Source organism: Equus asinus, chromosome 12, assembly GCF_041296235.1.
Source record: "Equus asinus isolate D_3611 breed Donkey chromosome 12, EquAss-T2T_v2, whole genome shotgun sequence".
Classification (NCBI taxonomy): Eukaryota; Metazoa; Chordata; class Mammalia; order Perissodactyla; family Equidae; genus Equus; species Equus asinus.
Window position 1 is genome coordinate 13,829,990 of NC_091801.1, and position 24,115 is coordinate 13,854,104.

General features: G+C 40.3%; 2 protein-coding genes across 3 annotated transcripts in view; one reads left to right on the top strand and one right to left on the bottom strand.

Moving 5' to 3' along the window:
* Positions 1-18,913, bottom strand: part of KCNB2 (potassium voltage-gated channel subfamily B member 2) — a 377,391-nt gene extending 358,478 nt beyond the window's left edge. The window contains exon 1 of one of the 2 annotated variants that reach the window (XM_070481081.1): positions 18,672-18,913. The gene's annotated coding sequence lies outside the window, so the exon portion shown is untranslated. Of the gene's footprint in view, positions 1-17,740; positions 18,518-18,671 lie in introns of those variants that run through there. The other variant, XM_044768065.2, reaches the window with a different exon arrangement.
* LOC139039868 (POLG alternative reading frame-like) lies at positions 18,124-18,960 on the top strand. Its single transcript, XM_070480959.1, has one exon. It carries the CDS (start codon positions 18,124-18,126, stop codon positions 18,958-18,960), a length of 837 nt encoding a protein of 278 aa, XP_070337060.1.
* The last annotated feature ends 5,155 nt before the right edge of the window (positions 18,961-24,115 follow it).

The window sequence follows — 24,115 nt, forward strand, 5'->3', positions numbered from 1 at the left end:
GCTTTCAAAACTGAGATCCAATGAGGTTACGTGACTTGGCTGATCTCTCTCTGGTAGTTGCTGAACTCAGACTAGAACCCAGATCTGGAGATGCCTACATAAACCTCTTTCCATTACACCTCACCTCATTAGTCTTTGCTTTTCAACTTCCAGTTGGAGTTTTAAAAAGCTTTTATTTCTTTGTCTACCCCCACGTCAAAATATTGATTCAAAATACATTAAGTTGTGACGTGTTATCTCCTATACATTCTTTGTTTCCTTAAAGGGTAATAGCTGCAGTCAGGCAACTTGATTGTGTTCTGAAGAGAGGCGCACTTCACAGAATGGGTCTTTCACTACCTCGGCTTCCCTGGTACCGGCTTTTGACAATTCCCTCCTTCCGCTCTGGACCCCTCCACTCAGCTCTGTACACGGCAGCCCGAAAGCCAGCAGAGTGGGGCTATCTCTGTGGAAGATGCTTCCATGCTTCCTACTCTCAGGATAAAGACACAACACAATGCAAGGACTGCAAGGTCTGTCCTCTACTCATCTCTGCAGTTCCATCACATACCTTGCTCCCTCTCACTCTCTCTCTGCTCTAGTTTCTTCTTTCATTTCTTTTCATGTGCCAATCTCCCTCTACCACAGGGAATTTGCGCATCTTCTTTTCTCTCCCCTGTTCACCTTTAGATATCAATTTAAAGATCACATCTAACATAAAGCCCTCTAATCTCTGTGACTACACAAAAACCTCCTACTTTAAGGACTTAGAATCAGATGCCCCTGCTAAAACTGTAGCAGTTATCGCAAGAACAGTTTTATATTTGTTGGGATGAGTATTTTAACTGTTTGATTAGTGATTAGTATCCATCCTTCCCACTAGAGTCTAAGTTCTTGAGGGCAGGGATCACGTCTGATCTTCATCATTGTATCCCAAGTGCCTGGCATATAGAAGACGCACAATAAATATTAGCTGAATGAAAAAGTAAACGATCAAATTCATATTTCAACATTTATTTAAAAATAATTTTCCTTTCATTCCAGCTACCTCATTAATTGCCACTCCCTAAATCCAACATGACTTTCAGGTATGAAATGCTCTTTTCCACATTCTGCATCTGATAAACTCTTACTCGACATTCAAGGTCAAGAACAAATATCTTGTCTAGGGAGAATTAATCTCTTCTGCCACAATGGGTTCAAAGTTTGTTCTATCTACGATAACGCTTTTCTCATTGTATCATACTATTCTCTTACAATTCTTTCATATTCATTCATTCAGCAAATATTGACAAGCCCTTCCTCTGCCTAAGGCCCAGTCTCTGACTTCATGGAGTTTGCGTTCTATTGGAGGTAGATAGACATTCTATAAGCAACTAACTACAACTGTGATACAAGCTACAAGGGTGAAGAAGAAGGGGCCATGTGAGCTTCAACTGAAAACACCTTCTTGCCTGTGAGTTCCTTAAGAGTGATAAACATCTCTTATCCATATTTGCTTCTTTGGAACACAAGTCCTTAATAAATGTTTGTGGACTGTCTGAAAGAATGAATGAATGAACGAATAGTGAACTTCAAGGCACTATTATCCTTTTGTTTTGTTTAACATCATTGAATTTCAATTTACGATGGTAACTTCCAATTTGTTTAGAAGTTCTGCTGGCCCTTATTTTCCAATTTTAACAAGACCTGGGTTCGAAAAAAGAGCTAGATTTTCTGGAACAATGTAGGGGACAAATGATAAATAAATAACAGTCTCTAACAATTAGTACTGCCTCAAAATAAAACATGCTGCCTCAAAACACAACTGGGCCTGGAAATGTTCAAGCGGACCTGAGGCGACCACCTGTCAGGTATGCACAGGAGAAACTCCTGCCCTCTTGGGAGACTGACAAGATTGCCTCCAAGGTTTCTTCAAACACTGAAATTTTATGGTTCTATGAGATTTCTGTATGAATACTACTCATGTACATATTCCACTGGACAGATGAAGAATAGGAAAAAGTTCACTCTTGTCAATTTCTGAAGTTTAAAATTTCGTGAAAGTGAATTTTCTATTTCTCAGTCTATACTCACTTATTCCTAGGAAAGATGTTCAAGGCAGAAAAGCCAGTATGATAGAAATGCCACCAATAAAAGAACAAAGAAAAGTAAAAGAAAAGAAAGTATCAAAGTTAGTGAATCCGCACTTTTTTACAAGATGAGCTTATTCCCTTCAAGAATGATCTTTTCTGTTTCTAAGTAATCCTCTATATGCATTGCCACGTGAAGACTATAAGAGGAGGGCAAAGTTGAATCAAACACATGACCCTACAGTAATGGAAATACAAGCAGAGCAGTATTTGGGCCAGGAAAATAACAAAGTGAGAGGCAGAAATCTTCCCCAATGTATTCAAATCAAAATAGAAAGTGTGTGGCCAGATCTTCAAACTCAAAGCAGTCTACTACCCAAATTCACCTTAGGATGCTCAGGGTAGCCACATCCATAGGTACCTTTCCTTCCTTGTCTGACTGCCCATGTTCAAAATAATGTGTTCTAGATTCTAGTATGAAAAAAATTTCTAATAAATCAATGGTATCCTTCATCAATGGAACTAATTTAAGAAATCAGAATGTGTCACAAGTAATCATAAGCTTCATTTTTTTTCTGTGTATTAAGTAGAAAAGGGAAGAGGTTAACTAATCTATAGACATCCATCTCCACATCCCTTATGAATAATGTTTTCCATCCACCCCTGTCATCAGCGAGGCTCATTAAACAGCAGTTATTAAGCATCCATCTGTGTATGGCACTTTATAAATATTCCTCCCCTTACCCCTGCCCCCTTTCTCAATCTACCATGTGTCTCTGTTGTGTAAAATGTTAGGTAGCTACAATGATAATAAATAATTAATGGTAAGAATGTAAGGCAGATGGATGAGATGACCTAGTGGCATCTATGAATCTTTGGATGTTAAATTTACTGCTAATAATATAATTTAGCACAATTTGATAAGAAAATATCAAACATCTGATGAGGAAAATGAGCTCATCATAATCCACCAACATTTTCTAAAATAAAAATGTGACAATTAGGGACCACAGATGGACTGACTGAAGCCCTGAGTTCATGTGACTTGTACCAGATGATACAGTCTTGAAATAAATAATTTGAAAAACAGTGTGGAAAATCATAAAAACTATGGTTGCAACAGTATAATAGAGAATGTTACTTTGGCCCAAGGGTGAAAATATTCAGAAATAAAGGACAGCTGTTCTTTTCATTGAAAGGAAGAGGGTGCTTAAAGATGGTAATTAGGGATTTTTTTCCCCTTTTTTCAGTTCTTCTCTAATGTTTTATACTATTTTTTCTTTTTTTTTTTTTCCTTCAAGGAAAGAACTAATTATTCTAGATTTAGAGATGGTGATATTTAAAGCACTCTTTTTCACCTTTGCAAGCCTCATTTAGTCAGGATTATAAGAAAAAAGCATGTCAGTGTAAAATAAACTATTGCTATGAGACTCAGATTTGCAATTTGGATTTTATTTCAGCTTAATATCAAAATTTCCATAAGCAGACATTATATTTCCTAGAAGGTAGGGATATTCTTGGAGTTATATCTGAAGGAGAGCCAAAGTTATGATCTCATTTGCTTTGTGAATTTTGTTAATAATTATCATTTTCATCACCTACCACATATTGAGTGATTATTATATGCAGCCACTGTGCTTATCCCATTTAATTATCATAATGAGAATTCTCATTAATTCTCAACCCACATTAGTGTGGGTATTATTATCTTTGATTTACAGATAAAGGGACTGAGGTTCAGAAAGGTAAGTTCCTTGCTCAAGACAGCACAACTAGTAAGCGCTGGTTCCAGGATTCCAATGCAGCATTAGGTTAACTCAAAGCCCATATTCTTAACCTCATAAGTTGCTGGGGATTTTCCTTGAATGGCAGGATTCTAGATACCTCAGAAGGATAAATAAATGGAAATGTGGGACCAATATTGAGCAATCTTTTTAGTACGCAATAGAAGGAAAGAATGAACCTCAAATAATGCCTGCGCCATTATCCCTTGGCCTAAGTGGCATGTATAAAATATATTAAATGCTATTATTTTCGTATAGGTCGAGATGGTAGGGTTGGCAATTGGTTTTGCAGTTCTAAATTTTTAAAACTAAATATAAATTTTAGTATATGAGTTTCAAAAGTAATACTATTAGTCTTGCTATTTGACGTCTATGGTCAAGATAGAGGCTTAAAAATATTTTTTTTAATGTCAAAAATATAAAATCCACCATATTGGAAGGGGTCCACTCCAACTGGGCAAACAACACTGGTGGATTTAAATGATCTTCCCATGGTCCATCCAGCATCAGTGCTAGGAGCCAAGTCTCTTGTTCATGAACCCATGTTCTTTCCCCTATACCTTGCTACATCATAGCACCAAAAATAAATATAAAATTAGAACAATGGAAGGGAAAAAATGTGAAGTAAGAGCAATCTAACTATCTCATACCCAGTTAAACCTATAAATACTGATGAGTTGAACCTAATTATTAATGATTCCTGACTACAACATAAATCTGTAATTTCTACTAATCCAATAATGGTCAGAAGGGAAAAAGATCATAAACTATAAATAACACATACTGATTTAGGTCCATCATTCTTTTCTCATTCCCTACCTTCCTTCTAAAACAATGTGTTACTTTGCTATCATTGTGTATGGAGTGCAGGGGATACTAAATTGGATAAAGTAGCCCTCGCTGTCAAAGAACCCACAGGATTACTGCAAAGAATATTATGGGAATTTTCAGATTTGTGCTTTTAGCATATATTGGTAGGTTCAGATAATACTATAGACTTAAATATTTATTTAACCAGAATCTAATTAAAGTTTTCTACCTGATTTTAATATATTGATATAAAGGAAGAGAGAGGTATAAAATACCAGCAAACGATGCTGATGTCTTAATTCCTGGGGCTTTGGAGAATCTAGTCGTCACTTATGGGTGCTGTAGTCTTAGCCATCATTTGGAATTTTAAAAGTTCTTTGAGGTCTTAAATGATTTAATGGGTGAAGTGATAAATGAATTATTTCATTAATTCATTCAACAAATATTTATTGAGCAACCAAGAGATATCAAGCATAGTGTTCCAAATGTTATAAAATGCCTACAAGAAAATGGCTCCCTAGATTTTTTTTAAATGTCAGAAACTCTTACCATAATGTTCTGCTTTAGCTGCATGGATATAATTACAAACTATGTTCACTATGCTGGAAAGTAAGGATTTTGCTGGGCCTGAATGAAACCAGAAGCCGAGTTTAAGAAGTAGCTTCTTCATAGCTTCTAAACTTTCTGTGTGCACTCTGTCTTTAAAGCCTAATGAAAATGCTCTCTTTAGATTTAGAAGAAACTAGGATTCCAAATTTAAAATGACATTTATCTCAAAAGTAAATTAATATTTAATGATAGTCTGATTAATAATTGTGATTTTATGAACTGGAGACATTTAGCATGAAAGCCCACAGACACATTTGTTCTAAGCTACACAGACTAGGAAAAGGACTAAAGATGGACCATCTCTTCCCAAATGTTACCTTACCATTGTATTTCAGAATTCTGCCTTCTAAACACCATTTTCTCATTCTGGTCTTATCTTCCTGGAAAGCTTTTCATTTGTGAACAAGCAGGATGAAGAATTCAGAAGATCCAGTCACATGAGAACTTTCAAAGGATTAAAAGCAACTATAATGTTATCTAGGTGCTAACTGTGGGAAAAAACAGCACAATACTTCACCTGACATTCTTTACATAATAAATATTGAAATTATTATAGCTGATAAATCTCCCAATATGGATCAATTCACATGTCAAGAGCAATCATCATTTCAGAAATTTTTTTTGCTAATGATTTGAACTGTTTTTTGGCTGGTTTTTTGTTAATCATCTGAACTGATAAGATAGCTTTTGTAAATAAGCACAAAAGAAATCAACATGCAAAAGAAATGGAACTTGTTAAAGGACATGGTGTTGTGTCTGTGGCATTTTAGAGGTTAGAAAGGAAACAAGAATAGAGGAAGAAGGAGTGAGAGAAGAAGGGAGGGAACAAAAGGAAAAAGATTCTGTTTGGGAAAAGTGGGCGTGAGAAAGCATTTAAGGTCACATCACATAGATACTTACAAAGATAATGTTCTACACTTGTATAATATTTTACATTTTGTACAGTTCACATAAAGAAAGAAATGCCTTCAATAAAGAACAATTCCTATGTATGGAAACAAGACCCAGTGCATTCAAATCTCTTCACTAGGATGGACCTGGGAGATACTCATCAGAGTCAAAATAGGCATTGGACTCCAGAGATAGCTTATATGTTTATACATGGTTAATTGGAGGCCAAAATTGGTTGTAAATGGGTATTTCTAGAATTTAAACCATATTGCTTTTGAAACTTAGGGTTTCCTAAAGTAATTCATGCTAATAATAACCTAGGCCTCCACTGTCTCATATGGTAGCCACTAGCTGCATGTGACTATTTAAATTTAAAATTTAGTTTCTCAGTCTCACAGATCACATTTCAAGTGTTTAATAGCTTATGTGGCTAGTGGCTACTATATCGGAGAGCACAGATACAGAAAATTTCCATCATCACATTAAGTTCTATAGGAAAGCACTTGTGTAGACAACCTTCCTGTGAAGTTGTGAGGCTGAGCTCTGTTCTGAAATAAGGATGAGAGAAAAATTTCTTTGGAAGAAGCAGGTTCTGCCTTGTCTCTATCTCAGTCCACCAGCTGCCTCCATTCTTAGCAACGGTAACCCCTGGACTCCCACTTACAAACTCCGCTCCATCCCAGATTCTAGAACCATCCTCGCCCTTGTCAAGAAGGAGGTAAAGAGTGTATGGGTGTAAAATAATGCAGGACCATGGATTGCAGTTCATCATCAGGCAAACTTGCTCTGGTTCTACTCTGTCCCACCCCAGGCAGCAATTCTTGGTGCCTGTGCTCCTGGTGCTGTTTTGTGACCTAGACTCTGACTTAGGTCCTGGCTCCATTCATTCCTTCACTCATTGATTCAACAAATAAACAATGAGTATCAACTATGTGCATGGAGTAGTAGAGGTGCTATGGATCAAGTAGTAAACAAGAAGGACAGTCCCTGCCTTTACTGAGCTTACATTCTCACACAGGAAAGTGACACTAAACAAGTAATTACCCACAATTTAAAATTAGAATTAGGGTAAGTGCTGCAAAGGGTGCTAGGAAAGAGAAGAATAGAGAGATCAGTCCTATTCTGGGGGCCCAAAAAGACTTCTTTGAGCCTGTGAATTTTGACCTGAGATCAGAGACATGAGTAAGAGTTAAGTAAATGAAAGTGGGAAAAGACAGCCTCCCAAACAACTATGCACACAGGCCTTATGGCAAGTAATCCCAGACACCTTAGATGAACTAAAAGAAAGCCAGCAAATTGTAGCCAAAGCCAAGAGGCGAGTGTGCCTGAGATGAGCCTGGGAGGCAGAGGGCAGACGGACCAGAGCCTCTAATGAACAACAGCCTGACACTAGTGACACTTGGGAAAATGAAGAAGGAAGACGGTAACCCCAAGTCAAAGATTTAGGCCTTTATCCCAAGAAAAATGGGAAATCATTTAAGAGTTTTAGGTGGATGAGTGACATGATCAGATTTGCCTTTTGCAAGAAAAGCAAAGGGCAAAATGGATTGAGAACACAAGAAAAGAAGCTAAGAGTCCAGTTAGTGAGCTTTAGTGGAAGTCCAGAAAGAGGTGTTGGTAGTTTGGTGATGGCATAGGAAATGGTCCTGTCCACTGTGCTGAAGCCCTGCATGGATAACATGACCATCACCTGGTTCTCCTGAGAACGGACTGTCTAAACTAGTCTCAACCTCTGCTAGCTACTTAAGATAGCTCTATTCCTAAACTCTAAGTCCCCATAAACCATAGCCTTGGAGCCTAGGGGCTGGATCATCCTCATCCTGCCTGCCCTGCCTGCCCCTGCCTGTCTAAATCTCCAAATATCGTCTGCTCCAGACTCCCTTTCCCATATTTAGCCAGGACTTCCTCCAATACTCCTTAAGTCTAACTTCCTGCCTACTCGGACTGTCATCTGCCATCTGTCTGCATCCTCTCCAGATGCCACGTTTGTCTACCTGACTGATCTCCTTTTAGGACCAGCTTATTCTGACATGACTGAGTACCCACTGTTAGAAAAGAGGAGGAGAGAGTGGAAGAAAAGAACAAAATAGCTCAAGTTTTGGAGTCTGCAAAAAAATAAACCAGGGAACCAGAAGAAGAGCATAGAAGTATCTCTGGGTAATAATGGCGGCCAATGTCTCAACTTCTCCAACTCAGCACACCACAGCCCATGTGCTGCTCCTCGCTCCAGAAGTGGCACCCTCACCCCTTCGTTTCCAGCAGCCTTGCCTTGGTCCATCACCTTTCCTTTCCAAATACTTCATAAAGAATCATCAATCGCTTAGACCTAGGACAGACTCACTGTGCTGAGCCCCTAGCGAGGGATCTGGGTGTTCTATGTCTGCTTTCAGACAGACTGTAAGCCCTGTGAGGGTAAAGACCAATTTTGCTCAACCTCGTGACCTAGAAGAGTGCTTTACACATGAAAAGTGCTTAATAAATATTTGCTAAGAGCTTGTCTTTAAAAGCTGGCTATAATTTCAAGCCAGCTGGACTATGAGAAAGCAATAAGTCCTCGTAGAGAAAGAACTGCTGCTTTGTCTCAGAAAAAAACATAATGGACTGTTTGGCTATTACAGGCAAAGTCCCCTTGCAGACTTGCACACCAAGTCCACTGGCACCTTGAGAAAGGATAGAGGGAAAATCCTAGATGAAAAGATGTGAGGAAGAGTCTGGAGGAAGAGAAAGGCCTAGCAAATGGCTGGTATCCGGGCCCCAGAGAGATCTGGGCCAGTAAGCAAACTCTGATGGTGAGAAATGGTAAACAGATTTCTAGGAGCAGTGACATCTAACATTCAATTGGCGTTAGTTTCTTGTCTGTGGTATAATTACCATCCTTTATCCCAAAGCACTCAGCCAGAGTCTGTTATCTACAAGAACCTTATACTAGTGATGCTTTAGAGAATCAAAGATGTGTGGCAGTCCTGGAAGCCTGGGTGGAGAGCCAAAGAGAAGAGAGGAGTGAGGTGGGGCAGATGCCATCCATAGCATGGATTAACCAGCAAATGAATGTAATCCAAAATCCTTTTTGGGTTTTTCCCCCTAATTTATTCTGGAGGAAGATGACCATAGAAGGGATGGGCTAATTGTCTATCTAAATTTATACTTCACCTTTGTAAGAGAAAGTTGTCACTGAGAAGCTCCTGTTAAGCCAAGGATTACATTTCCCAGCCCCCTTCCATCTAGGTGGGTCATTTGACTAGTTTTCATCAGTGGAAGATAACCAGAAGCATTGTTGTTGCCACTTCTGAGCCGAGATGTTTAAGAAGTGGATGTGCAAGAAGTGGATGTGCCTTTTCAGTCCTCCCTTTCTCCCCAGTGCCACACATACCTCTCTCTCTCCCTCTCTGTCTCCATTTGATTGCTATGCAGGTGAGAAATAAACTTTTACTATGTTAAGCCACAAATATTTTGGTATTTGTTACAAGAGCTAGCATCAACCTACCTTAGTCTGAAATTGATATGTTAAGTGGGTGCTGCCTCTATAAAAACCAAAGTATGTGGAGTTGGCCATCAGGATGGAAACAGACATGGAAAACTGGAGGCTCGAGAAGAAATGGTTGGAAAGAGCCAGAATGCTAGTGTGTGATGGTTGTTTCTCACTGCCTATAGCAAAGTATTACAAGACAATGGATGAGCTCAGGAAAGAATTGGCTGGACTCAGAACAGAGATAAGGGCAAATAGCCAAACTCTAGAAATGTAGGCTATAAAGCTGGAACAGTACATTGCTTCAGGGACTCTGATGGTGAGGAATATCACTGAAAAAGGCTTTGAATAACACATGCCCATTAAGACTTTCCAGTGAGATACAGTGACTCAGCCTTGCGGCAAAGATCTGATTAATCAAGTTACTTAACCACCTCCACCAAGGCCTACTGTTTCAGATTACCCCAAAGTAACTACTTGAGACATGGGTGGTTGACACAGGAGCAAAGAAATGAAGCAGGTTCAAGAATTGTGAATAGGAAAGAACTTTCAATGTAGTTAGTAGTGTAACTAAAAGAAAGCAAATAGATAAGAAACCTATGAAGATTTTGAGGGAATTGTATTGCAAAGAAATTAGGAGCCTGATCTAAGAAAAATAAAAAAAGAAGAGTGACTATAAAACAACCTCTAGGCATCCAAACTTAGACCAGCAAGAAGTTGGCTGAGAAAGTAAAATAACTCCTAAAAAGGGCATATTTCCCTACACCCATTTTGGATGTGGCCGTGAAGAGTAATGGACAAGGAAGGACCTCTCAGAGGGTAGCTAGGGTTACAAAAAAACAGTGAACAAAGGAGTTCTTCCAAGACAGCAAAACCAGAATCTAACAAAAGAATTTCCCCGATTGCCAGGGCAGGAGACCTTTAGCAATGTCTAGTAGGATTTCTTCCATGTTATGGGTCAATGACTGTTCCATGTCTCCTATTCTTCCTTTTCTCAAATGGGAATTTTACTCTATATCTGATCCATCCTTGTATCATGGGGTGTCAATTACCTGTCTTTTAGTATAAAGGTTTCTGGACAATGAGAGGCCATATCCAGACTTAATGGAGGGAACTTAGTATCATTCATAGAACCTGGACTTTGAGATGGTTGTAGTGACCAAGGGGGTTCAGTTAGTCTCCTGGGGCTGGGGTTTTCCTCCATGTTCATTCTCTTCCACAACTGCCAGCTAGATACACAGAATTCCAAGTGCCTACTATAAAGAGAACGAATCTAGGTCCCCAAATCACTGCACAGAACACACACATTAGACTCTCACCTGAGCAAAAAATAAACCTGTGCTCTATGAACCTCTGAAATATGGAGGTTTATTACCGAAGCTCAAGTTACCTCAACTAATGCAATGACCCTTGAAGAAGAAAGCGGGGGACTTAAAGCCTGTTATTATGCCCGCATTGGGAGCTAGAAGACCTGGAAACACCTGGATTACAAGTTTTGCTATGGGGTATCCAAACCCTCCTCCCCCTTCACCATTCCCGATTAAGATAAGTCCTGGACATTATCCTATCTGTATTCCTCAACAGTCCCCCGACTAGTCTCTCAGGCTTCAATCCTTTCTCCTCTTATAGGCTGTCTTCCTCACGCTTACTTAGAGACTGTCCCTGCTAAAAAGTGGACTATGTCACTCTATTTAAAATTGCAATTGATCCCCAATCCTGTCCTACAGGATAAAACCCAAATGACTTAGGATGTCATACAATACCTTTCACATTTAATCCACAACCTTCTTCTTCAGCCTCATCTCCCATCACTTCCCTACAACTGCCAATTGCTAGCCAAGCCCTTTTTATGACACTGCTTTGCAAATGCTGTTCCCTCTGCCTAGAATGTTCCCCATCTGCCTCCTTTTAGCCTGGTTAAATGCTTATTCATCTCTTAAAAGTTAGCCTAGATGTCACTTCATCTGTGAAGTCTTGTCTGACACTCCCACATAGAAAATTCAACTCTGACAGTTATGATCAGATCAGCCAGCCTCACACATTGTGCCTACTATTAGGATATTTCTATTGTTTAATTATTTACATGGTTTGATTTTGTTGCTATTTATTTTGTTTATTCCTTAGTCTCTAAACTCACCTTCTTACTAAACATTTAGAGAGTTCTGCTTTTTCAAAATAGCCTAATTATGCATTAGAATTGGATTGGCTTCTTTCAACAGGAGAATATAGCCATAATCAGTGCTGACGAATGGGATTCATATAGTCCTTTTGAGTGATTTTTCTAAAATTGTGAAGTATTTGGAAGGCAAGGCTGAGGAATGCAATAAAATCCATATTATGTGCAGAAATCCCGTGTCCTCCATAAGTTTTACACTTCTCATCACACACATAAGTGTCTATTACTATTACCTGTGACTAGATCCTCACCCCGTTGTACATAAAATATTTTTACATAGGAATTTTCTAGGAATGTAGCTACCATATTTGGAACTTCACCAAGATGTGCTCACTATTTCAGAAAGTCATGTCACCAACTATAACACAGCTCATGTTAACTGATTCTCTAATACAGCCCACTCACATTTGTTTGCAAGCGTAGCTGTCACACTCAGTGAATATATTTACTTCATTCTTATTTCAAAATGCCAAATATACAAAAGTGTCACCAATATTCAGTTGAATATTTTCTCTTAAACCCAAATTTATGCATTTTAAGGAGCAAGCATCTGACTACTTTATTATCTTTTAGTGTAGTTATGAATGAGGATACACATATTGATACACCCAAAATTTTATCATAAGCTGCTTTCCTTTTATTTCTTCTTTCTATACAGAGAGAGAATTTAGATTGATTTTTAAAATACTACATGTGTAGATAGGTTATATTATCCATACCATTCCAGGAAAGTTCCAAAGGAGACATTATAAAATACTGCTTATAAAAAGATGTCGTTGGGTCTGATTGAGTAGAAAATAATGATTAAATACATCTAGGAACCCAAAGCAACCATATTTTTTTCACTCTTGAGATGATTCTGTTAAGCAACTATTCAGTCGACTTGCTGTCCTGCTCCACCAATAGCATTTATGACATTTTGCTCTGATTTATTTGTCTACACGTGTAGGCTGTGAGTGTATGATATCTTATTCATATTTACATACCCAACACCTAGCTTAGGAAGTGGCTCAGTAGACATCTCAAGGATGAAACAACACATGAGAGTCCTAAGGAGGTATGCAGTCACTGGCCCTCACGATAGAACTCTGAATCAATTATTCAGCATTTTGCCTATACCAATACTATAAAGCTTTCTTCACTCTGCCTAACGTCAGAGTCAGTCACATACAAACTCTCTCAGTTTTCTCTCCTCCTTGTGGGCCCAGGCAGTACTGTCACCTCTGTATGCCAAAAGAGCTCAGCACAGAGAAAGCAGTCAATAATCAAAGGATTCCCAGGAATATTGGTATACATAGTGGTTGTGTTTTCAGTACTAACAGGCACTGTACTTTAGGTATATTATTTATTAAAAGGGCATTTGTGGATTGGTCTGGAAACCTACACATCACTTAAAGTACTGTTTCTATAAATGTATTACAAGTTCCGAAAACCAAATTTTTTAGATCAACTTTTATGCGACAAGCCTACTGTAGGTTGAGAGTCGTCTGTACAATGTGACTGAGGCTATGAGGCTAATAACTGAGAAAAATAAAAACGTCAATCAATCATGAAGATGTATGCAAATATTTGACTGTATGGCATCCTGCAGGCAATATTTGGCCATTTTATCTTCCAAATTTAATCCAGATGATATTTTTCACATAAACAGAAGCGATGGCCATCTAGAAAGAACTTGACTTCAAATATTATATAAACTTTTCTTGATGAAAATTTCAATAACTTATGATTTATGCTTTCATGACTTTATTATAGTTATCTGTCACTTAATAAAATACATGCCTTCTAGACAATATACTAGAATGTAAATCTGTTAAGTGTCTATATTCCAATTTCCATTAATATATTGGGGGTACATTTTACAGAGGAAAAAATGGAGACATGAGTAAAAGAAAATTATATTGCAAAACTAATACATTTTCTTTTAAAACATCATCATATAATCCTAAAAATAATAGGAATATTTATAATGCTATACTTCATTCAAAGTAATTCACAAAATTTTTCAAAAATGAAAATAAACTATCATTAGAAATTGACCAGTCAGATCATCTGTCTCAGCCAGTCTTACTCTCTGTGGTCACTGTGAGGGTAACACTTCCTAACGTTTTAGCATTCTGATAAAAGTCCACCCACCTTTTAAAAATCAGCCTCTAACTACCTACCTTCTTATTTCAAACTCATGTTGAAAATTTGGGGGTTTTCTCCTACTTAAAGTAAATTCTCTACTTTTGGCCTGTTCCAAGCATCCCCTGTAACAATAACTATGGTATCCTTTAATGGGACCGTATAGCTCCAAATAAATCTAGCAGCTGCAAACATCTTTTCTTATTCTGCCTGGGATCACGCTTCTTAATACCTCTTAATATCTTAGTGGTTAAGTGGAGCCAGAATGTCTCGGTTAAAGCTTGACTGTAGCATTTACTTCCTATGTGACTTTAGACAAGAAAAGCTTCTGTACCTAATTTTCATATCTACATAATAAAGACTATTAGTGATAGATGCCTCATAGAGTGGTTGTGAGAATTAAAATATTTAATATTTGTAAAACACTTAAAACATTTCCTGGCTCAAGTGTTTGCTAGAATAATAATAATAATAATAAATTTATTTTGTTTATATAAATAACAATATAATTACTGTTAAGATATATTTACAATAATGTTTTAATTTAATTTCAATTTAAAAATTAATCATTTTAATGAAAGCTGTTATTATCATTGTTTTCTAATAATTCTCTAATGCATAGACTGGGACAAATTTTCATGATCCTCTATGAATTTGCCTTAATTAATTTTATTAAGTATGTAACTGTTAAATGCGTTTCTGTATGCAGGAGATCCCTCATTTTGAACTATACATGTGATTCTTCAATTAGTTATTCAAGTTTTACTCTCTACACTCTAAAAAATCCTTGAGGGTCAGGGACTATGTCTTCCACCTCTGTTGCATGTGTTCCATTCTAATCAAGCGCTCTTCTCCTTATACATACTTAATGAGTAATAAATGAATTAATGAATGGGTTACCGAGTAGATACGTGATATTAAATCAGACAGTACAGATAGGTACAGTTCAACCTACAGAAACAGGCACTTTTCCCTTCTGGATAACACGGCAGGGATTGGCTTTCACAGGCCAAGAAGCCCCCGGTCTCACACACTTGACCTTCTGCCTGACAACCTGGGCGTGTGGTAGAGTTGGTGGGAATACGTATTTAAGAAGCACAAGGAGGAAATAAGCAATGAACAAGAATGGGCTCTAGATCCGGAGTACCAAGATATTTGTAGTATATGACTAAAAAATTTAAGACTGTGCTGCTTCTACAAAGTTTATTTTATCACTTCGGGAGCAATAAGGCCAAAACTCTTACCCTAAAAAATACTCTGACATTAAAAAGAAAATCACATATAATGTATGTGTAGACTCCACTCCTCTGAAGCCCTTGTAAAAATAACAGGAATCATGATTTTATGCAAAATCCACCTCATGAATATAAGCAAATCTCAAATAATGTTACAGTCTAAATCTTATATATTTACCTTAAAATGTGCATGAGAAGATGTCCTATCAACTTTAAGGATGTTCCTAAAGAATTTGTCTCTAAGGGATAGCACATTTCAAGGAATGAATTACTTTCTTATAATTTATCAAGAAAAAAATGTATTGTCAGAATGAAATATATCTTGTATGTTTCCTAGACTTTACCACTCATTTGATCTACTTTCATAATACGTATACACATATACCAGTCTCTAGAACACCATTTCAAAATGCCAGATATAAACTCAAGAAAAAATATTTTTTCAATGTTTAATGAAGACATTCTACAGATATACAGGCAGATATGCAAAAAAACCTGGGCAGATACGCTTTTAAGTTGCCAAGACATGAGACTGAAAGCATGTCCTGCCATCTCATTTTTCCAGGAGTCCCACTTTTGTTACCACATTGGAAGTCAGAAGGGTGACTTCATGTTCACAGTTGCTCTGGGGTGTCAACAATGAAACTTTAAAAGCCAAACAGAAAGGATTGGCTAAGGTTATAATTTTCACTAATTCCATCTGAATATTCAATAAACATGTAGGCTCGGAAAGTTGAACTGTGGGATTTGGAAAAAAGTGAAATTGGAAATAGTACCAACTGCTGCACAGATTGATTCACATACGAGGAAAAGAAAAGAGAGTCACCAGAATTCTCAAAGTGGCAAAGTCGGTGTGCGTGTTTGTATGTGAGGGGGATTTGGGGACACTAGCATGAAGAGGGGAAGATGAAGGTTAAAACGAGGAACAAAGCAAAGAGAACTGCCAAGTGATTCACTCCTTTCTCCAAGAGTCCGAGTTGTGCCAGAAAAGGAAAAAGAAGCGCATTCGACAGAATTCTATTTGTGATAAACAACTGGTCTGTACCTGCCAGCAAGAGGGAGGGGTTTATAATGTCTACTTTGTTAAGGCATATTAACTCTTTTAGATGGAAGCGATACTTTCTATTCAGTGGAGAAACAAGTTTTTTATACACTGGACCCTCTATATTCTCAGAAGTCTACGCAGCCACACAAGTAAGCACATTATTTAATAGCCCTCCATTAAAAAACACCACCTCTAGCAGCAATTAAATGCACATACACAAGCACAATGTGCCAAATTACTGAACTATTTAAGTTCTGGCTAATTTAAGAACCGAGAACTCTCTAGTCTAGTTATCTATAGATCCTATTCATGTATTACAAGTAAGCTTTGGACAACTTTATATATTGACTCACACACATACATACACACCCACGCCTCTCTAAAGAGTGAAATAAAGTAAAACTTTATTTTATACATAGATAATTTTTAAAACGTTACCTTCTTTTTTGAAACCTTTCTGGTAACTTACTCAGTACTAACAAGTAAGACTTCAGATTTCTGACTGGAATTTATCTTTTTCTTGTCCTATGAAATGTAATATCTCGATTGATGTTTATTGGTAAATAAACCAAGAGACCTCTTTCCCACACAATACTATACATTTAAAAACAATAATAAGATGCTCACTTTTCCTCTGAGCTGGGCTTTAAAAAAAATCAGATTCCCAACAAAAGCCAAAATCAATCAATGCAAAAACAGAAATGCAAAATGCTATTTAAAATGTTGACATTATTGCATAACTTGATTAGAGAAATGTTGCACCTGCATGAAATTAACCCAGTGTACATCTGTGCATCGTACATTTTTCAGTGTAATCTGTATCTATTATTATAACACTTGTGCATAGATGATGTATAAATGGCATGTTTGTGCATATTGCACATTGACAATTTTTATGAATGAATACACAAAAATGCTCTAATTCAAGAAAATAGATGGCACATACTATTTTGAAAACGGTTATTAAGCATTGGAAGCAAATGATGAGGAAAATGGTCGGTGTGTTTTGGTGCCTTTCAGGGCAATTGTATTCCCAAGTCCCCTAGCAGAGTGTGTTGGAAACAGCCATGAAGCTCTTTCCTTAGAGACTCGTTCTCCCTCCCGGGAACCGTGTTACAGAACGGAAGCCGCGCACCGCTGGAAGAATAAAATGCATGCATATCTCTGGTTCTGAGGACTGTTCATACATCAGAGACATCACACTCCCTAAATCCGGTCCCACAAGTGTGTGCATGTGAGTGTGGCATTTACCAACAAATGAACAGAAGGCAACAAGAGCTCATCTCCTAGAAATAACAGTTCCCATCCCTTCCCTGGCTGGCTGCTCGGAAGCTGCTCAGGGGCTAGCCCTTGAGTGCCTTCCCCAGGGGGACGGAGCCTTCATTAATAACCCTCTCAGGGCTAAGTCAGCTTTGTGTGTAAGTCCACTCGGCGCCATATGGCAGTTTCCAATTCCTTTAGCAACTCAAGTCTGGCTAGGCTGCCCGCGATGATACATTCTTAAAGGAAGACCCCTCTGGGGAGCAGCAATGCCCCCGCCACTTACCTAGCTCCCACCGACCCCGCTCAGCAGGCGGCACGGGCTCGGGCACCACAAAGGGCTGTGGGATTCCCCGCTCCCTCCGGGGCTCCTCTCCCTGCGACGATCCCCTTCGTCAATGATCTCTCGCTGGAAATCCCCCTCCCCTCCACAGAGAGGAGGGTCTCCCAGGCTGGCTGGAGCTCCTGGCGTTTTTTTCCCCCCTCTCTTTACATCCCTGACTCTGGTTCACGTTCTCTAGGAGGAAGGCTCAAAGGAGAGGCGGCGGGAGGAAGCTAAAGCATCCTTAAAAAGAACAATAATCTCCATCTATCTTCACCCCCTTCCCCACGCGGGCCCCCATCCCCCTGCCGCCGCCGCCGCCGCCGCCCAGACAACAGAGGGCTGGGATGGAAGAGGAAAAATCGAGCGGGGCTGAGCTCGCTGCGCGGAAGGAGCCGGGCAGGCGAGCCGCGCCGGCCGCGGAGTTACCGCTCGCTCCGGCTGCCCGCGGCGCAACGGCGGCGGCCGGCGAGGGCGGAAGGCGGTGGGTGCTTGGTGGGTGTGTGTCTGTGGCGGAGCAGGAGACAGGCTGGGCGCGGGAGGCGAGGCGGGGCGCTCAGGGGCGCCGGCCCGGCGCGCACACCCGCCCGCGGCCACCCCGCCTCGCGCTCCGCCTCCTCCCGCGCTCCGCGCACCCGCGGGCTGGAGCGACCGCCGCCTCCGCCTCCTCCTCCGCCTCCTCCCGGGCGCTCGCGGCTCTAAGATGGGCGGCGGGCCGGGGACGCCCGGGCTCGGCCTCGAGCGCGGGAGATGTGCGCTCGACCCGGGACAGCGCCCCCGTGCCCAGGGCGCGGCCGGGGCGCAGCAGGGCGGGCGCCGCCCACACCGCGGCGGGCGCCTCCCTCTCCTCCCGCGCGCCCGCCTCTCCCTCGGCCCGAGCCCCCTCCGCACCCACCTGCTCCGCGCTGCCGCTCCCGCCAGGCTGCCGCGCCGAGCGGGAGGGTCCGCAGCCCCGCGGGCGCCGCGCACACGGCGCCGGGAAAGCCCGGGGCGCCCAGCCAAGCCGCGCTGCTCGTGGGATTCCCCCGGCCCTGCGGCTCCCGGCGGCTGGCTCTCCCCACGCCGGTCCCTACACGACCATGACCCGGGGCCCGCCACTCGACCCCGGGGGACTGGGACGAGGAGAGATCGCTGCCGAGGGATGGGGCCCGGAGCATTTTCCCGGAGAAGGAGTGCGGGGATAACTAGGAGCGCGGAGAGCATCAGACTTTCCTTGCGAGCACCTCCAGCTCCGCTCGGGGGCCGTCGCCAGCCCCAGTAACCCCGCTTTCCTGGATTTGAGGGGAAAGCCGGGTCGGTGGCAGCCTTCACTCTTGCTTCCCACGGGGGCGCTATTCATACCCTGGCTTTCCTTCTCCTGCCCGCTCTCCCTGCCGTCTGGAGAACGGTGCCAAGTTCCTCCTTGGAGGCCGTAGGGTGGACCCCCAGACCCTTCGCCGCTTTCAGGCGCGGTAAAGACAGTATGAATTTGAATCTCATCCCTCCCAGACTCCTGATCCGTGTGCTCCTGAACCGGCACGAGATGGAGGGAGCCGGCACAGTTACAGGGGGTTTCAGGAAAATAAATAAAGTAGCTTGGAACACTGTTTTAAAAAAGAATGTAGGCCGTGATAGTATATTTAAAGCTGGGACTCCCTTCTGAGTTTCTTTAGGCCGAGAACGATGGCTATTGAAGAGGGTCCAAATACACTCAATTTAAATATATCTCATTAAATTGCTTCTGTTTTAGCCCTGACACGCACTGGGACGCACCGTCTTCTAGGGTTCTCCACACCTGGCCTTCCTGCGGTCCCATAGGCGTTATCTTGTCCTGGCTGGTCTTTTCGAGGTCCAGATATTGGCCAGGATGTTTAGTATAGAAGTTGGCCCTTCAGACGCCATCACCCTCCTTCAGGACTCGTCCGACGGTCCTCTGCTTTTCTCGCGGCTTTCCAAGCGTAACTAGGAAAAGGAAGTGGACGCCCAGTTTCCCAAACCTTTGTCGCCAATCCTGACCAGTGTCCCAGCTTCAGCTCCACATTTCTATGGACCTGCAGGAGGTCCACTTCTGCGTCTCCACCTTCTCATACATTTCACATACTTTCTGCAGATTACTACTCTTCCCCAAACACAACACCGACCGTGTCATTTCCCTGTTCACAAATGTTCCCTAGCTTCCCATTGCCTACCAAACAGTGCCTGCACACTTCTGTGCCATTGCACGCCGGAGTCTCTTCTGGGATGCTCCTCTCTAGGTCTCAAGTCTAAATTGTTCCTGTACTTCAAACCCCAGTTCAAACTCTGCCTCCTCTGTGACCCCTCCTCTAACGCCGGTAGCAAGTAGTTGGAGCTATCTTTTTTAAAGACATATCACCTTCTGCTTCCTACAGAATATATGTACTTCCTCTGTACATGTCTTACCGCGTTAAATAAGTTCCTTAGGGTAGATTCCATATTAGTCTGTTTGCATTCCTTACGTCTAACCCAAAGCCACACACGTAAGAGAGACCTATTCATCCAACAAACATTTATTTTGCAACTTTACTCAGGCACTCGATATTTGTTAAATGAATGGAATTTATAAAATACCTTAAATCTAGACTGCTTAAGATTCCTTTCGGGCGTGCCTACATTTAAGTGGCCTGATGTTTCGTAAATTTTAGGGCTGGTGAAAATCCCGTTACTTTACTAGCCTACATCAACATTACTGATCACCTCAGTATGAATTTAATTATTTGACAAGTATTTGTTCAAATATTTTTTATTTTAAATTTCCATTCAAATTTAAAAATGGATTCAGAAGTCTGAATCCATTTTTCTACTAGGTAGTCGTTAGTCAAGAGAGCGAATTATCTGTTGGGTAAAACATTGCTGCCATCTCCATTTCTGGGAAATAGGGCGCTAGGAGGAGGTTATCGATTATGCCTGAGTCTTGCCAGTAAGCAGGCAATGATATGGAAAAACAGTCTTTGGAAATGAAATCTAATTCTGCCTACTAAATTACTCATAGCCCAAATGGGTTATGGAAACTAACCCTTACTATACAAATTGTTTGGAATACCTGAGTTCTCCATATGCACAGCTTGAATTCCGGATGGTTGGAAAGACTCTTCTGTTGATTATCATCACGTGGTTCCACTGCCTTACTATATACAATTTTGGATTTTTTTCAGTCGTTCTCCAAAGGAAAAGTTAAAATGATCTAGGGAAAAGTCAGACATGTTTTCACATTGCTCCTGAAACCATCAGTTTTTTTTTTTAACCTTTATTATATTTATGGAACTGTTCCTGTCACTTGTTCTTTCAATGTCTCAGATTTACCTTGAGTTTTGATGAAATTATATTCATAATAAAGGGGAGAAATGTCTGTTTAGTATATCAAAAGCATTCCCCCAAAATGCTTGGTAAAATATATAGCTTTAATATAACTTTAACCTGAAACAGTCTTATGCGTATCAGTAGATACAATTTAGATGAAGAATGTGTTTCCTTCTACATCATAATGCTGGTTTATTGGAAAATATATGTATATACACAATATCAAGCATTATAGTTTTTGGTATTTTTTTGTTGAATAATGTATTTGAAAAATATTTAGTGTAATCCAAATAACATCATTACCAACTATGCTTTAACTTCTCAAGTTGGAATTTTCGTTGGCAAGTTGACTTACAGAGAAAGCCTGTATAGATTAGGATAAAGTAGTAAAGGCAGAAGGATGAACATACTTCAAATGTTAGAAGCATAAGGGTAAGAATTTACAAGGTTTTGGAGACTAAAGAATTTGAGTTGGACTTAAACTTTTTTAAAAAGTCAAATGGATAGAAATGTGTAACATATTGAGTAAAGCCAAACAAAAACAAAAGCGAGTTCTAAAAGAAGAGTATTTAAGAATGAGGCAAATCTCATTAAAGGGATAAATATACAAACATGTATGTAAATGTGGGATGCATGTTTGTGTGTACATTCTGGAAGGATATACATTAACAAGCTAAAGGAGTTATCCTCAAGAGTTGGAAGGTGGGTTTTGTTTTATTTGGTATAACCTGGTTATATCAAAAGACGGGTGAATGTTAATGTTCTTTAAACATCAGCACTATGAGGACACTACTTTACATTTTTAATCATTAACCAAATATATACATAGACTGGCATGACACCTTTTTTTAAATAGAGGCAAATGCTTCTCTGGTGCTTATCATCATACCAGAAAGCAGCTGCTGAAGGACGATTAGAATTTACCAAATTCTTAGACCTAGTGTGCCTTTTGCCCTTTTAAATGAAAATGTAGGAAAGCTTAGGCAATTTAGAGCGACTCACAGAATCTTAGCAGTCACTGAAATCCTATAGTCACACATGGCAGTGAAGGCTTGGAAAATAAATGAGCTGTCTGTGTGTTCTTCACTGAGGAGATAAGTACCATCTCATTGATTCTTTTGAATTTAGTTGAGACAGATTTGTCTGTCCTTCGAAGATTTAAAGTAAGAGATAAGCTCCAGACTGACTGTATTTTTTTTAACAGTTATTGTACTGAGCATGAACTTTTTGAAAAATGCCAACTGCTTAAACACAACATTTTTCTGCTACGCAGTAGCACAAATATAAGCACTGTGTTTGAATCCATCATTAGAGCTACTTCCAGATAACATTAGTGTCTAAACAGCCTAGTTTGTCCTTAGGAATCCATGAGGTTTAGGGTAAGGGATTTCCGGGGCAAGTTAACTGGAAATTTCAAAAATAAGCTATGTAAACACTATTTAATGATGTGGGGCCAGCCGGTGGTGCAGCGCTTAAGTTTGCAAGGTCCACTTAGGCAGCCCGGTGCTTGCCAGTTCAGATCCATGTGTGGACATGGCACCACTTGGCAAGCCATGCTGTGGTAGGCGTCCCACATATAAAGTAGAGGAAGATGGGCACACATTTTAGCTCAGGGCCAGTCTTCCTCAGCAAAAAGAGGAGGATTGGCAGCAGATGTTAGCTCAGGGCTAATCTTCCTCAAAAAAAAAAAAAAATTTAATGATGTTATTCCAGAACATGGTAGAACAAGGATTGGATTCCGAGTCCCATCTCTGTTATGTATTTGCGCTGTATAATAACACATAAATTTTCCCAAGACATTGCTACATGTCAAGCACTGGACTAACGTCTTTACAGGTATTGGCTGATTTAATCCCTGCAGTAGTTCTTTGAGGTAGACACTGTCACTATTATTCCAGTTAATAAAGGAAGTAACTGAACTAGAGAGAATTTAAATTATTAATTATTAAATTTAATTTTAAATTACTGTCAGAATTGGAATTTGACCTAAGGCAGTGTGAGCTTAAAATTTTAGCCTAGATTCCCTTTACCTCACCCCACTTTGATAAGATCTTTCTTTCTCTTTTACTAAGTTGTCTCAAGTTCATGTGGGAAAATATTGTATAAAATATTATTTTTAATTTAGGATGGTAATCAGGTTAAGATAAATGTGGGATTTGCCAAACGCAATCTACATAAAGAAAAGAAAAAAATTTGTTGCTGGTCCCATAGTGGGATGGAGGCAGAACATACACCCTTTGTTTTCCCAACAAGAAGATCGATGCTGATCCATCCACACCACTCACTGGTCATCCACATGACATTTGTCTGACATTTGATCTGACGATGTTGGGCACCTTTGGGATGAGGCACGTTGCCATGGACTAGGCTGTCAGGTTTACACAGGGAAGGTGCCTGTGTGCAGCATGATCCCCCCAAAGGACTAAACAGCTCCAGATGGTGAATGTACCGCCAGGACAGAGGATCAGAGAGCTTCTGCGGCTCTTAGAATAAGCAAATTCTGGAGCTTTCGGAATAACCTGGGCTTTGGATCAGTAGGAAATGGAGAATCTCCAACAGAGGCTGAAGTACAACTAGTCACCAGTGAAAGAGCCCTCTTTGCAAATATGAAGGCATTATTCTCAGCCCCAGATTTCACATCGTTATAAGCAAAAAGTGGATATAATGATATAACATGTCTCTCCTGGCCAGGCAAGGACTTTGTCTGTCAGAAGCCAAGATCATAGCTGCAGCAAGCAAAATGAAATTAGTCACCCACAGTCTTTTCTGAGAAATTTCCAAGTGGACTTCGGACTCAACAAAGTAGTTGGGTTTAAATTGTGGCAGATACTCTAACAGGGCCTGTGTTCCCTTCTGAGAATGAAGCCTCAGCTCACAGTACATTTAATAGAGACATACTTCCGAAGGGCCGTTAATTCTCAGAGTGACGACAAAGTAATGCTGCCATATTTCTTGGTCTTCCTGGTACTTGGCACGCTTGCTCCTTCAAAACCTTCTTTGCAGTATCAAGTAGAAATATTGATCATTGCTAGGATCCACAGC

What these genes read in the sequence shown, in the direction of transcription:
- LOC139039868 (XM_070480959.1), top strand. Translation starts at nt 18,124, where the DNA reads ATGGAAGAGGAAAAATCGAGCGGGGCTGAGCTCGCTGCGCGGAAGGAG.